At 41.4% G+C, this 13,055-nt stretch overlaps 1 protein-coding gene across 4 annotated transcripts in view; it reads right to left on the bottom strand.

Moving 5' to 3' along the window:
• PRKDC (protein kinase, DNA-activated, catalytic subunit) overlaps positions 1-13,055 on the bottom strand; it is a 186,751-nt gene that overhangs the window by 128,215 nt on the left and 45,481 nt on the right. For all 4 annotated transcript variants that reach the window (XM_017881346.1, XM_017881348.1, XM_017881345.1 and 1 more), the window contains exons 24-27: positions 12,288-12,451; positions 10,789-10,941; positions 3,501-3,608; positions 1,200-1,426 (exon numbers count right to left, since the gene is read on the bottom strand). In XM_017881346.1, coding sequence (XP_017736835.1) covers positions 1,200-1,426; positions 3,501-3,608; positions 10,789-10,941; positions 12,288-12,451 — 652 coding nt within the window. The remainder of the gene's footprint in view (positions 1-1,199; positions 1,427-3,500; positions 3,609-10,788; positions 10,942-12,287; positions 12,452-13,055) is intronic.

Below are 13,055 nucleotides of genomic sequence, written 5' to 3'. Positions count from 1 at the left end.
CCAGCTACTCAGAAGACTGAGGCAGGCAAATCGCTTGAACCCAGGAAGCAGAGGTTGCAGTAAGCCGAGATCACGCCATTGCACTCTAGCCTGGGTGACACAGCAAGACTCCGTCTCCAAAAACAAAAGAACAACAACAAAAAAAAAGAAAAACCATGAAACAACCTAAAATACTTCTCAAAGATACTTCCTCAAGAAAAAGCTACATGAACCAAAGAGGCAACACACGCTGTTTCCACACCAGTGCCTCTGTCCCTTGTGTCTGCAGAACTGCTCATTTGCCTATGTGGCTATTATCTACGTGTCCTTCTGAAATGTAACCCTCATGAAGGGCTGTATCGTTGTACCTCCAACATGGGCACAGGCCTGGCACATCATTTTTTTTTCCTTCAACTTTTAAGTTCAGGGGTACATGTGCAGGATGTGAGACTACACAGGTAAATGTGGTACACAATATTCCTAATAAGGAATGCTGGATGAATGAATGAACACCACTACCTTAGGTCAGTGACCACTTGTCTTTTTTCTTGGACCTCTGAAATGGCCTCTTCACTGGTGTCCCAGTCTTCAGTCTACTCAGACCCACCCCTCTACACAGCTGCCAGCAAGTGGATTTTAGGAGGAAATCTAAATGCATCTCTCCCTGCACCCACTATTCCACAGACCCTCTGTCACTAGAGGTGACCTACGCTCCTTGCTACAGCAGGCAGAGCCCTCCTCACCAGCCTCACAACACCTGCCTCCAAACCTCAAAGGCCTTTATCGCCTCAGACACCTTCCTGTTTCTTATCTCTACCCCCCACCACCCCACTAACTATGATCTAAAATGCCTTGGCTGACTTCCATTTATCCTTCAAGTCTCATCTCCAATATAAACCCTAGCAAGAGGCCACAGCTTATGTGCTCACCCCGGATTAGCTACTCCTCCTCTGAGAAACTCAAAGCCCCTGTATATGTGTCTTTTGTTGCATTTCCGAAATGGCTGAGACAGTGTTTATATGCATTTCTCAGCAGTTTCCAAGCTTCTGGAGTGCAAACTGAATTTTAATTCACTTTTTAATTTCCAAAAGACAGCACAGCATCCAGCACATAATTACTTACTAAATGCAGGATATATGACACACGGATACACAGAGTGAAACTCCAAGTCACTTTTCAAAACCACAAGTTTCTCTTCCCTGTGGTGTAGCTTTACAAACCTGAATTCCCTGTAGATATTATTAAAGGCGAGTGACGCTCCCAGCCTCTTGAAAGCATTGGGGTGAAGCGCAAGGCTATAAAGTCGCTTGAAAAGCGATTTGGTGTTTACTGGACTCTTCTCCTGCTGCTGTGGTGTTATTTGCTTAATGGACCATTTAAGGAATTCTCGAATACACCGACCACAAAAATCTCTTAAAGTACTGTCAACAGGGTCCACAATTCCATCCTGAAACAAAACAAAGAGACCTTGAGTTTACTAATTTTTATAACCACTAACAACTGAATACCCTTGGTCTATCTCTAAGCCTAACTAACGTAGGTTAAAAATTAATTTACAGCACTAGTCAAGAAAAACATAAACATTAGTAAAACCAATCTCCATAGTGTATCCAGAATCTAGGCTTATATAACTACTTCCTTCTGACATAATGAAAACATTTTCTTTTAAACAAATTAATAAACTGAAAAGCCATGAAGGGAGAGAAAATTTTAATTATAACAAAACAATCTTTCCCTTCCCTGAAAAAAAAACAAAATGGCTATATCCTAAGAATTTCAGAGGAATTCTGATTGTTGATTTTACCCCATAACAGCATTTGAGACACTTTGCATATTGAAGTTAAAGAAAATAAGACCCTTGGAAGTTCCAAAGAAACTGTACTGCTCCATAAAGGAAAATCCTATGGAGGCATGAAGAGCAGCCCCCAAAAAGGCCCTGCCAAAAACAGCTATGGACATTTGACCAACGACCACACAGAGATGTATTCTACTTTATGCTTTGTTTCCTTCTGGTCATGACACTCTCTCAGATCTATAAAGGAAAAGTTTAACTTGAAAATGTACACTCAACACTGAAATAAAAGAGTTCTGCCTAACACTTCCAGTTATCTGCTATACACAAATCCTTTCTTGCAGAGGTAATTAGAATCCAAAAAGGCAACACAAGCCACGGGAATGGGAGGAGAGGGTGCTTCCTGCTTCTAAGAGCAGAGGTCACCGGTGCCATATGGTGATGCAGGGAATAGCAGCTCTCACCAGGAAACCCATGGCCCTCCTTCACTTGAGTGCTGTGCTACTGAGTTCACGCTGCTTCTTTACCTTTTCTTTCCTCAACTATCTCGTTTTACTTATCAGATTTCTTTCTGAAGCTCTTACTTAATCTACCTTCAAGGATCAAAAGGGAGAAAAGAAACAGAAAACAACTAAAATAAAAACTTTTTAACAGAAACATGATAATGAAACCATCTGAATGCAAATAAGCCATAAATTAATTTTAACTAACTGTATTTATTATAGGTAGGATTCACTGGTAGACACTGCAGGGAATTAAACTACAGGTTTAATTATGTCACCACCTTAACAAATGTTCACTCACTCTCCCCTGCCCCTAACATGACTACAAAGAAAGGTCACACTCAGAGTACACTGCCAGCAGCATAACCAGGACTGTGCAGGCAACATCAACTTATTTGCACAGGTTCAAAACTTATAGTAAAATAAGCATCAAGACACTACAGTTTAGCTGGCCTCACTGCCTCTGCCCTCAGTGAGATGGCGACCAAATTCTAAGACGCTGCTTCTCTGTGTCAGGAGAGTTCTGTGTAAAAGGTGAACTGCTGTTTCCAGGGTCTTTAGTTATTGAATCTGAGTATAGGAGAAAATTGGATATGCTCAGAAATTCTTCTTATTCTTTGTTTGTTTTTGAGACAGTTTCACTCTGTCGCCCAGGCTAGAGTGCAGTAGCGCAATCTCAGCTCAGTGCAACCTTTGTCTCCGAGGTTGAGGCAATTCTCATGCCTAAGCCACCTGGGGAGCTGGAACTACAGGTGTGTAACACCACACCCAGCTAATTTTTGTATTTTTAGTAGAGACAGGGTTTCTCCATGTTGGCCAGGTTGGTCTCCAACTCCTGGGCTCACGCAACCTGCCTGCCTCAGCCTCCCAAAGTGTTGGATTACAGGCATGAGGCACTGTGCCCGGCTCACCGCTGAGGTGGGCGGATCACTTGAAGTCAGCAGTAAAACCAGCCTGGCCAACACAGTGAAACCTCGTCTCTACTTGAAATACAAAAAATTAAGCAGGCATGGTGGAGCGCGCCTGTAGTCCCAGCTATTCAAGAGGATAAGACAGGAGAACTGCTTGATCCTGGGAGACGCAGGTTGTAATGAGCCAAGATCATGCCATTGCATTCCAGCCTGGGCGACCGAGCAAGACTCTGTCTCAAAATCATAAATAAATAAACAAACATCAAATACAACTAATCAATGGGAATAAGAGGAAAAGAATCAACTATTACTTACCAATATAGCTTCTAGTAAGGCGACAGTATCCTGACTTTCAAATTTCTTATTGTTAGTGAACCAGTGAATCAGCTGCATAACTAGTGGCTCGTACAGCTGCCTTGTCACCTGAAGAAAGAATACCATTAAAGTTAATTCCCTTCACGTTAAAGAAATATTACTCTGTAAAGAGTTCCATTTAAATGCCATTTGCAGTATAAAATTAAGCAATACTACTACCATGGTTGTACTACTTTCCCTTTTTAGTTCAGGCTCAAGTGGTCCTCTCCCACCTCAGCCTCCAGAATAGCTAGGACTACAGGCATGTACCACCACACCCAGTTAACCTAAAATTTCTTTTTAGTAGAGACAGGGTCCCACTATGCTGCTGAGGCTGGCCTTCAACTCCTGGCCTCAAGTGATCCTCCTGCCTCAGCCTCCCAACATGCAGGGATTACAGGTATGAGCCACCATCCCCAGTCCCATTAGTTTCCTTTTCCAGTTTAATCCCATGATGAGGAGTCCAGCAAAGAAAAATATGCAATTAAAGCTCCCTGTTCCTCTGATTGGGAGGACAATTTAGGATAGATATTGTTGGGTTTTTAATACTCATCTTTATTCATCTGATCTTGAACATGCACACAAGATATCCTGGATTACAGACAGATCCTCACCATTCAACTATTATACAAAGCAAATAATAACCCTGTGGTTCCCCACAGCCTAACTGTCCCTCCTTGTGGTGACAAAATGAAAGCCCAATCAATGTGCTATATACACAAATTCAAAGCCTGCACCACAGGGGAGGAACATAGAAAAACAGATTTAATCTGTTTATATGTAGGACAAAGAGGAAGCTGCCTCTCCCACTGCTGCCAAAAGGAGGGAGAAAAACCTCTATGGAGATAGGATGAAAAGGATCCTAGGTCTAATCTTCTGGAACATAAATAAAGCCTCTCCAGGAGCCAGGAGTCCCGTACTCCCCGGCTTTGTAAAATCCAAGATGTCTCCAGGCCTGGGCTCCTCCCTTCTGACAAGTAAATCCATACCCAAGAAGGCAGAGATCCTGTCTTCCTGGAAGCTTGGAAGTGTAATCTAGTGGCCTGGTGGAGGTGTGACCATGTGGCCATCTTGGAGCAGTAAGAGAAGTGGATCAAAGCAATTAGCTAGACAAACTGTAACAAATCTAATCCTCATTATACATGAGAGTAAAATGCTGGCCAGGCACAGTGGTTCATGCCCGTAATCCCAGCATTTTAAGAGGCCAAGCCCGGAGAGTCTTTTGAAGCCAGTTCAAGACCATGCTGGGCAATATAGCAAGACCTTGTCTCTAAAAAAATTATTTTTTAATTAGCTAGGCATGGTGGTGCGTGCCTGTAGTCCCAGCTACTCAGGAGGCTGAGACGGGTGAGTGTCTTGGGCCCAGGAGGTGGAGGCTGCAGAGAACTATGATTGTGCCACTGCACTCCAGCATAGGTGACAGAAGGACACCGCGTCTAAAAAAAAAAATTAAAATGGCCAGGCATGGTGGCTCACGCCTGTAATCCCAGCACTTTGGGAGGCTGAGGAGGGGAGATCACTTCAGGTCAGGAGTTTATGACCACCCTGGCCAAAATAGTGAAAACCCTTCTCTGCTAAAAATCCAAAAATTAGCCGGGTGTGGTGGTGGTCGCCTGTAATCCCAGCAACTTGGGAGGCTAAGGGAGGAAAATCGCTTGAACTGGGAGGTGGAGGTTGCAATAAGCCAAGATTGTGCCACTGCACTCCAGACAGTGAGACTTCGTCAAAAAAAAGTAAAATGCTTGTGGTGTAAGTTAAGGCGAACACTCCCTACACTGATATCCTGTACATTTCTGCCTCAGAGGCCAGGTTTTTTATAGGAGCACTGAGCTAACCAGACCTTTATTCCCCACAGTTATTGAGCTCACCAATTAAGTACTTTGATATTAGAGGTCCATACTGTAGTTAATATCACCTCGAAAATGATGCAAAATGTCCCAGGGCTCAGAATAAACAACTCAGAGACTCTTCCAAATAGTCTTTCCAGTCTTTGAAGGTATTTTTCCCCCAATACCTTCACTGGCCTCTATGAAGCAATTTTTAAGATTAATCAATATAAAAGGGTCTTAACTTTCAGTCTGAAAGTTTAACCTGGTCTTAAAGTATCACTTTTTTTTTCCCACAAAAGAATCATACTGTTTTGTTCTTAGTACAAAAGTTTTTTAATACATGTATACATAGCTAGATATATATACAATATATACATACCCCTTTCTAGAAAACCATCCCGCTCCAGTCCTACATCCCAAAGGTAACTACTGTGAACTTTCAAAATATTTTATTTGTATACTTTTTTTTTTTTTTTTTAAGACAGAGTCTTGCTCTGTCGCCCAGGGTAGAGTGCAGTGGTACAATCTCGGCTCACTGCGACCTCTGACTCCTGGGTTCAAATGATTCTCCTGTCTCAGTCTCCCAAGTAGCTGGGATTACAGGTGTCCACCACCACACCCGACCAATTTTTGTATTTTTAGCAGGAACAGGGTTTCACCATGTTGGCCGGGCTGGTCTCGAACTCCTGACCCCCAGCCAATTTATATATATTTAAATATGTGTATATGCACATGTAAAAACAAAAAAAAATCTGCCAAGGAGGCAGAGCTCCTGTCTTCCTGGAAGAAACCAGTAACTGGTTTCTTCCTTAGAGTACTTTCCACGTAAACATATGCACTCTACCAGTGTTTTCACTAGCTGCCCAGTACTTCAACTAAGGACATACCACAACCCAGCTGGCAGAACCCTACTGCTAGAAATGCAAGTATTTCTAAATTATGACTACCATGCAGAGTGGAGAGTCCTGAGCAAACTGTTTAAGCAGCTCTGTTGTAAGGAAGCTGCTATGCCAGGGCTGTGGTCACCCAGTCCGAGCCCAGCTGCAGAGTACTGTGCCTGCATTGCCCCACCAACCATGACGCACAGGGTTCTTTCCTTGTGCCCTTGGCAACACCAAACATTGTCCATCTTTTAAATACTTGACAGTAGCCAATCATTTTAATTTGAAGTTCCTTGTTTACGAAAAGGTTGACTATTTTAAGATACATTCCATCGGCCATTTACATTTCTTCTTTTATGAGCTGCCTATTTTTTTCTTTATACTTTTGTCTATTTTTAAATCTGATTTATTCAGTAGTATGTTGCACATTATGTATATGTTACAATGTTGGTTTTGTCCCATTCAGTAGTCTTAAACATTTATAAGGTCAAAACCATCAATACATTAACACTTTTATGTGTCTCCCTATCTGTACAAACGTTATAGAAAGACACAGAAGGATGCCGATTATGGAACGGTAATGAAATCCATCCAAGGAGCAGAAATCACACTGCACACAGAAGAAAACGTTTTGAAATGCTACGAGTCTACTTTTTCTTAACAAAACATCTATGCACATGTCAAGATGTGTTATTATAAAGACATTCTCCAGACTTTCCAGAGGATCTAACATCTTTTCCCAGGGAACAAGCATGTGAAAGGGGTGACGTGAAGGTTCATTTTTATCTTTGAACATTTTTATATTATAAACTGATGTGTTATCAACAAAAAAGACCCCAAGACTTAAAGACATACACAGACAGACAAGCTATGTAGTCATTACATTTTTCTGTAATTTATTTACAGTTTGTTTTTCCTTCCAAATCTTATTGATTTACAATTAGTTTCTTCACTTGTGACAAAGACTCTTTCCCTTACCCTAACTCTAGTCAGGCTCCTCTGAACTCTTCTCAACTAGGCCTTGACTTCTGGGCTTCCATGTTCATCTCTATTAGTCCAATTTTACCAAGAACTCTGGTGGGTCAGTTCAGCGAAAACCCCTCTCCCCTTGATATATAATCTAATTCGTCATCTCCCACCAGCTCCCAGGCAGTGTTTGGTCACCCTGGCCCATCTTCAGCCATAACACTCTTAGGTTGGTTTAGCCACAATCCTCTTTATGTCTGATGTTTTCTCTATTGCGGGAAGTCAGGGACCCCAACGGAGGGACTGGCTGGAGCCAGGGCAGAAGAACATAAATTGTGAAGATTTCAGGGACATTTATCAGTTCCCCAAATAATACTTTTATAATTTCTTACACCTGTCTTTACTGCAATCTCTGAACATAAATTGTGAAGATTTCATGGACATTTATCACTTCCCCAATCAATACTCATAATTTCTTATGCCTGTCTTTAATCTCTTAATCCTGTTATCTTCATAAGCTGAGAATGTACATCACCTCAGGACTACTATTGTACAAATTGATTGTAAATTATGTGTGCGTGAACAAAATGAAATCAGTGCACCCTGAAAAAGAACAGAATAACAGCGATTTTCAGAGAACAAGGGAAGATAACCATAAGGTCTGACTGCCTACGGGGTCGGGCAGAACAGAGCCATATTTTTCTTCTCACAGAAACCCTATAGACGGATGTGCGAGTAGGAGAAGTATCACTGAATTCTTTTCCCAGCAAGGAATGACCCTGGGGAAGGAATGCATTCCTGGGGGTAGGTCTACAGACAGCCACTCTGGGACTGTCTGTCCTATGCAGTTGAGATAAGGAATGAAATATGCCCTGGTCTCCAGCAATACCCTCAGGCTTACTAGGATTGGGAAATTCCAGCCTGGTAAACTCTAGTCAGACCGGTTGCCTGCTCTCAAATCCTGTTTCCTGTTAAGATGTTTATCAAGACAATGAGTGCACAGTGGGACATAGGCCCTCATCAGTAATTCTAATTTTGCCTTGCCTTGTGACCTTTATTACCCTTTGAAGCATGTGATCTTTGTGACCTACTCCCTGTTCGTACACCCCCTCCCCCTTTAAAATCCCTAATAAAAACTTGCTGGTTTTGTGGCTCCAGGTTGTCATCACAGTCCTACCAATATGTGATGTCACCCCCAGAGGCACAGCTGTATAATTTCTCTCTTTGTACTCTTTATTTCGCAGACTGGCCGATCCTTAGGGAAAATAGAAAAGAACCTACGATGAAATATTGGGGGCTGGTTCCCCCAATATACCTCTTAGTGATTTTCCATCCACTGACCCTGACCCTGCTCCTTGGCTATCAATCCCCCTGGTCAATAAGTATTTGGAGTAGAGCCCAATCCCTCTCCAGCAGTGTAAAAGCCCACTGGAATAGCCTCCCCTTTAGTAGTTTTCCTTAACATCTTTAACGAATGTCAAAATTTTTTCTTTAACATGTTAGTCATTTGACCTAATATCATTTATCAAATGACCCATTTCCCACTTAAATGGCCCCCTACCATAGACACAATTTTCATATACACACTTTCTAGCACCTACCTCTCCCACTGAGCCATCTGTGCACTGGTTCAGCCTCTTACACTCCGTTAAGGCCCCTTTTTAACATTTGCTACACTAGACTCCCTCCAGCACACTACCCTTTCAAAACGTGTCTTGCTTATTAGGCTCAAGCAATTACTCCTTCAGATTATTTTTAAGTTCAAAAATAAAATTAATTCTGGATTTTTTACTGGAATTATACCAGAGTTAATTGATTTGGGGAAACTTGACATTTTTTTTCAATAATGTCTAACTCAGGTACATAAGCTATTCATCTTCTATAGTCATAAAATACATTTGCCTGGCACACTGAAGTTTATTCCTAGACATTTTTTTTTATGCTGTTATGAACAAGATGTTATAGACATATTTTCCAAGTGGTCAATACTAATATATGAAATATATGAGAATAACATGAAAACAGATAATGAGAATTATGGGTTTATAATTCATCAGCTTTTTCCTTTATTAATTCTTAGAGTTTATCAGCTAATATGCTTACGCTTGGGCTTTCCAGATTTGGAAACAATTATAGTAATCTTTTCTCCTTCCTAATATTCCTTCTGTGATTTTCTTATCCTACAGTATTGAATAGAATCTCCCAAATAGTTAGTAGGGCTGATGTCCTAGCCTTACTGGTCTCCTGACAAGTGTCTTTTAATTGCCAAGTGCCAAGTGCTGGGGTAGATGCTGGAGAGGGAGCAAGGAATACCAGGCTCTGCCCGTGCCCTCAGGGGACTCACAGACCTTGAGAGGTTAGGATGCTAAACATGGAAATAACTAACTCCAAGTAAAGCACTGACCACTCCCAGAAACAGGCCGTGCTCCCATGCTGGGTGGAAGCGCAAGGGAGTGTCAGTACTTCACACAGAGGATGACCTGGCTGCAAGATTCAGGCAAACATTCTATCACATTAAACATCATGTGAAACTATTATTTCATCAGGAGCTGCCAAATGCCTCCCAGGCTTCCACGGAGAGGTTCAATGCTATGTTAAATCTACTTCTGTGGTAAGTTTCCAGTTTTCACTATGAACTCTATTTAATAACAGTGCATCTGAACATACTGCTGGACTATATCCACACATGTATACTGCAGAATTTTCCAACTGCATTATGAATGAGTTTTGTATTTCATTTTCCTTTTTACGTGTATACCCTGATATTCAGGTCATGCTAGACTCATAAAATGAACTCAGAAGATTTCTTACCTTTTTCTGCCTCATGGCAGCAGTGAAGGATTTGTCCATAAAGTCATAGTATAGGCCACTTGTCAGCCATGGTTAGTTCTCTCTCTCTCTCTTTTTTTTTTTTTTGTTTTGAGAATGAGTCTTGCTCTGTCTCCCAAGCTAGAGTGCAGTGGCGTGATCTCAGTGCACTGCAATCTCCACCTCCTGGGTTCAAGTGATTCTCATGCCTCAGCCTCTCGAGTAGCTGGGATTATAGACACGCGCCACCACGCCTAGGTAAGTTTTGTATTTTTAGTAGAGACAGGGGTTTTACCATGTTGGCCAGGCTGGTCTTGAACTCCTGACCTCAGGTGATCCAATCACCTCGGCCTCCCAAAGTGCTGGGATTATAGGTGTGAGCCACCACACCTGGCCCATGGTTATTTCTCTTTTCTTCCCTCTGTGAAAGACTATGTTTGTCCATGAGAGGGGTGACAGCTAATTCACCTTCAGATGCCTGGACTCTCAGTAACTTTTAACTATAACAGCGATTCCCAAACTTCGAGACACACTGAAAGTGGAGGGGAGAGCTTTTAGAAGTTCTGGTGCCCAGGTCATGCCCAAGACCAATTAAACCAGAGGACCTGGGGTAGCAGCCAGGGAGCAGTATCATTCTTAATGATCTCCAGGTAATTCCACTGCTCTGTTGACTACTGAATTAGAGAAACCAAACTTTTTAAAGTTTCAGTTTAAAAAGTTCAGTTAAAGTTTCAGTTACAACTGTTTCAGATTCAAAGCCCTTACCTGATCAACATCACACGCAAGTCGAAGCAGCACAGGAAACGTCCGCTTATAGAGCTGGTACATGGGTGGGGCTCCCTGTCCCCCTTCCGGCATCTGCGTGGCTTTGCCCAACATAAACATAACCATGCTATGTAAAAGTTCACAGGCTGCAACCTAAAACAGACCAGGAGGTCAGCAACATCTAAGTTATCACATTGAAGACGAGAGAATATGTGAAATGTCACTCAATTTAGCCCTTTAAGAAGAAAAATTTCATTGCACATAACTATCACGTAAACCAAATATAAATTAACTGGAATTAGCATTTCTTGCTGTATAATACTAATGATTCTGTTCACTTTGTTTTTTATCCAAGAACAAAAATTAAAATTTAAAGCTTTAGAAACTGACACTAATACATTCTTGAGAAGTATATTTCACTGTTGCCATATTAAAGAACTATATAACTTTGCTTCATCTGTTAGCACATTTTAAACTATCACTTTTAGTAAAAATATTTTTTGAAGCACTATAGAAAATTTACAAATTAATACATGCATACCTCATTTTACGAGGCTTTGGACACAATGTGTTTTTTAACAAATTGAAGGTCTGTGGCAACCCCTTGTTGAAAATTCTACTGGCTCAATTCTTCCAACAGCATGTGCTCACTTTGTTAGCATTTTTAAGCAATAAAGCATTTTAAAGTATGTATATGAAGTTCTAATTCTATTACACACTAAATAGACCACAGTAGAGTGTAAACATAACTTTTACATGTACTGAAAAACCAAAAAACTAGTGTGATTTGCTACACTGAGATGTTAACTTTATTGCTGTGGTCTGGAGCTGAACCTGCAGTATCACCAACGTATGCTTGTATGAAAATTTGAGATTATCTGTTTCTAAACTCCCAGACTGAAGAGGATAACCAAGCATAGACGAAATATCACTCTAAATGCCCTTTATATTGCATTTTATATAAAGAAAAGCTTTTGGTATATTAATGTTTTGAAAGGCAATTTTTTTTTTTTCTGAGATGGAGTTTCGCTCTGTCGCCCAGGCTAGAATCCAGTGGTGTAATCTCGGCTCGCTACAACCACTGCCTCCCGGGTTCAAACGATTCTCCTGCCTCAGCCTCCCAAGTAGCTGAGACTACACTCGCACGCCAGCACACCTAATTTTTGTATTTTTAGTAAAGATCAGGTTTTACCATGTTGGCCAGACTGGTCTCAAACTCCTGACCTCAAGTGATCTGCCCGCCTCGGCCTCCCAAAGTGCTGGGATTACAGGCATGAGCCACCACACCCAGCCCAGTTATCTATTAAGACGATTTATGTAACTTCCATTTCTCAATGACACTGACTTCTAATAAGTAAGTAGTTTTCCAATTACTGTATTACAGAAAACAGAAAAATACTAATATTGGAATGGCTGAAATGTGTTCTCCATATCCTAACCAATATGTATTTTTAAAGCAACAGGAGCTAAATAATGGGTGAAATAAAAAATAGAAGTACTTTAGTTTGTCTGTCACTGGCTGTGAGCGCTAATTCTGTGACTCGAGGCAGGAACACGTCCAGGAAAATGACAGGTTTCATCTCTCTAAAGGGCACTGCAAAGCTCAGCCGCTTCTCTCTGTCCCAGGCCACATAGCTCTTCATCATCTCATCAGAGGAAGCGACTGTTAGAAAAGATTTTAAAAGAACAAAACATTTTTTTCTTTTTATTACTGTCAGAATTATTCACAAATCAAAACATTTCTAACGCCACCTGTTCTACATTCTATTAAAGTGAAGCCCTTCATTCACCTTTCCCTATTCTTTTGCCTCAGATATGCAATTACATCAGAAATCACTCGATTTAATTTAAAGTAAAATTACTTTTAAACAAGCCTAATAGTCTCGAATGTTTAACATCCAAATTCACTTAGTTACTTATTCTGTGGAAGAAAGTCAATGAACAAAATTTTACTTTAAAACAAAATCTTGGCCTTGCACAGTGGCTCATGCCTTTTGGGAGCATTTTGGGAGGCCGAGGCGGGCAGATCACCTGAGGTCGGGAGTTCGAGACCAGCCTGACCAACATGGAGAAACCCCGTCTCTACTAAAAATACAAAATTAGCCGGGAGGAGTGGCGCATGCCTATAATCCCAGCTACTAGGGAGGCTGAGGCAGGAGAATCCCTTGAACCTGAGAGACTGAGGCTGCGGTGAACCGAGATCACGTCATTGCGCTCCAGCCTAGGCAGCAAGAGCAAAACTCCATCTTCAAAAAAAAAAAAAAAAA

Source organism: Rhinopithecus bieti, unplaced genomic scaffold (genome assembly GCF_001698545.2).
Source record: "Rhinopithecus bieti isolate Rb0 unplaced genomic scaffold, ASM169854v2 scaffold_13195, whole genome shotgun sequence".
NCBI lineage: Eukaryota > Metazoa > Chordata > Mammalia > Primates > Cercopithecidae > Rhinopithecus > Rhinopithecus bieti.
This window is presented reverse-complemented; position numbering and strand designations above follow the sequence as displayed.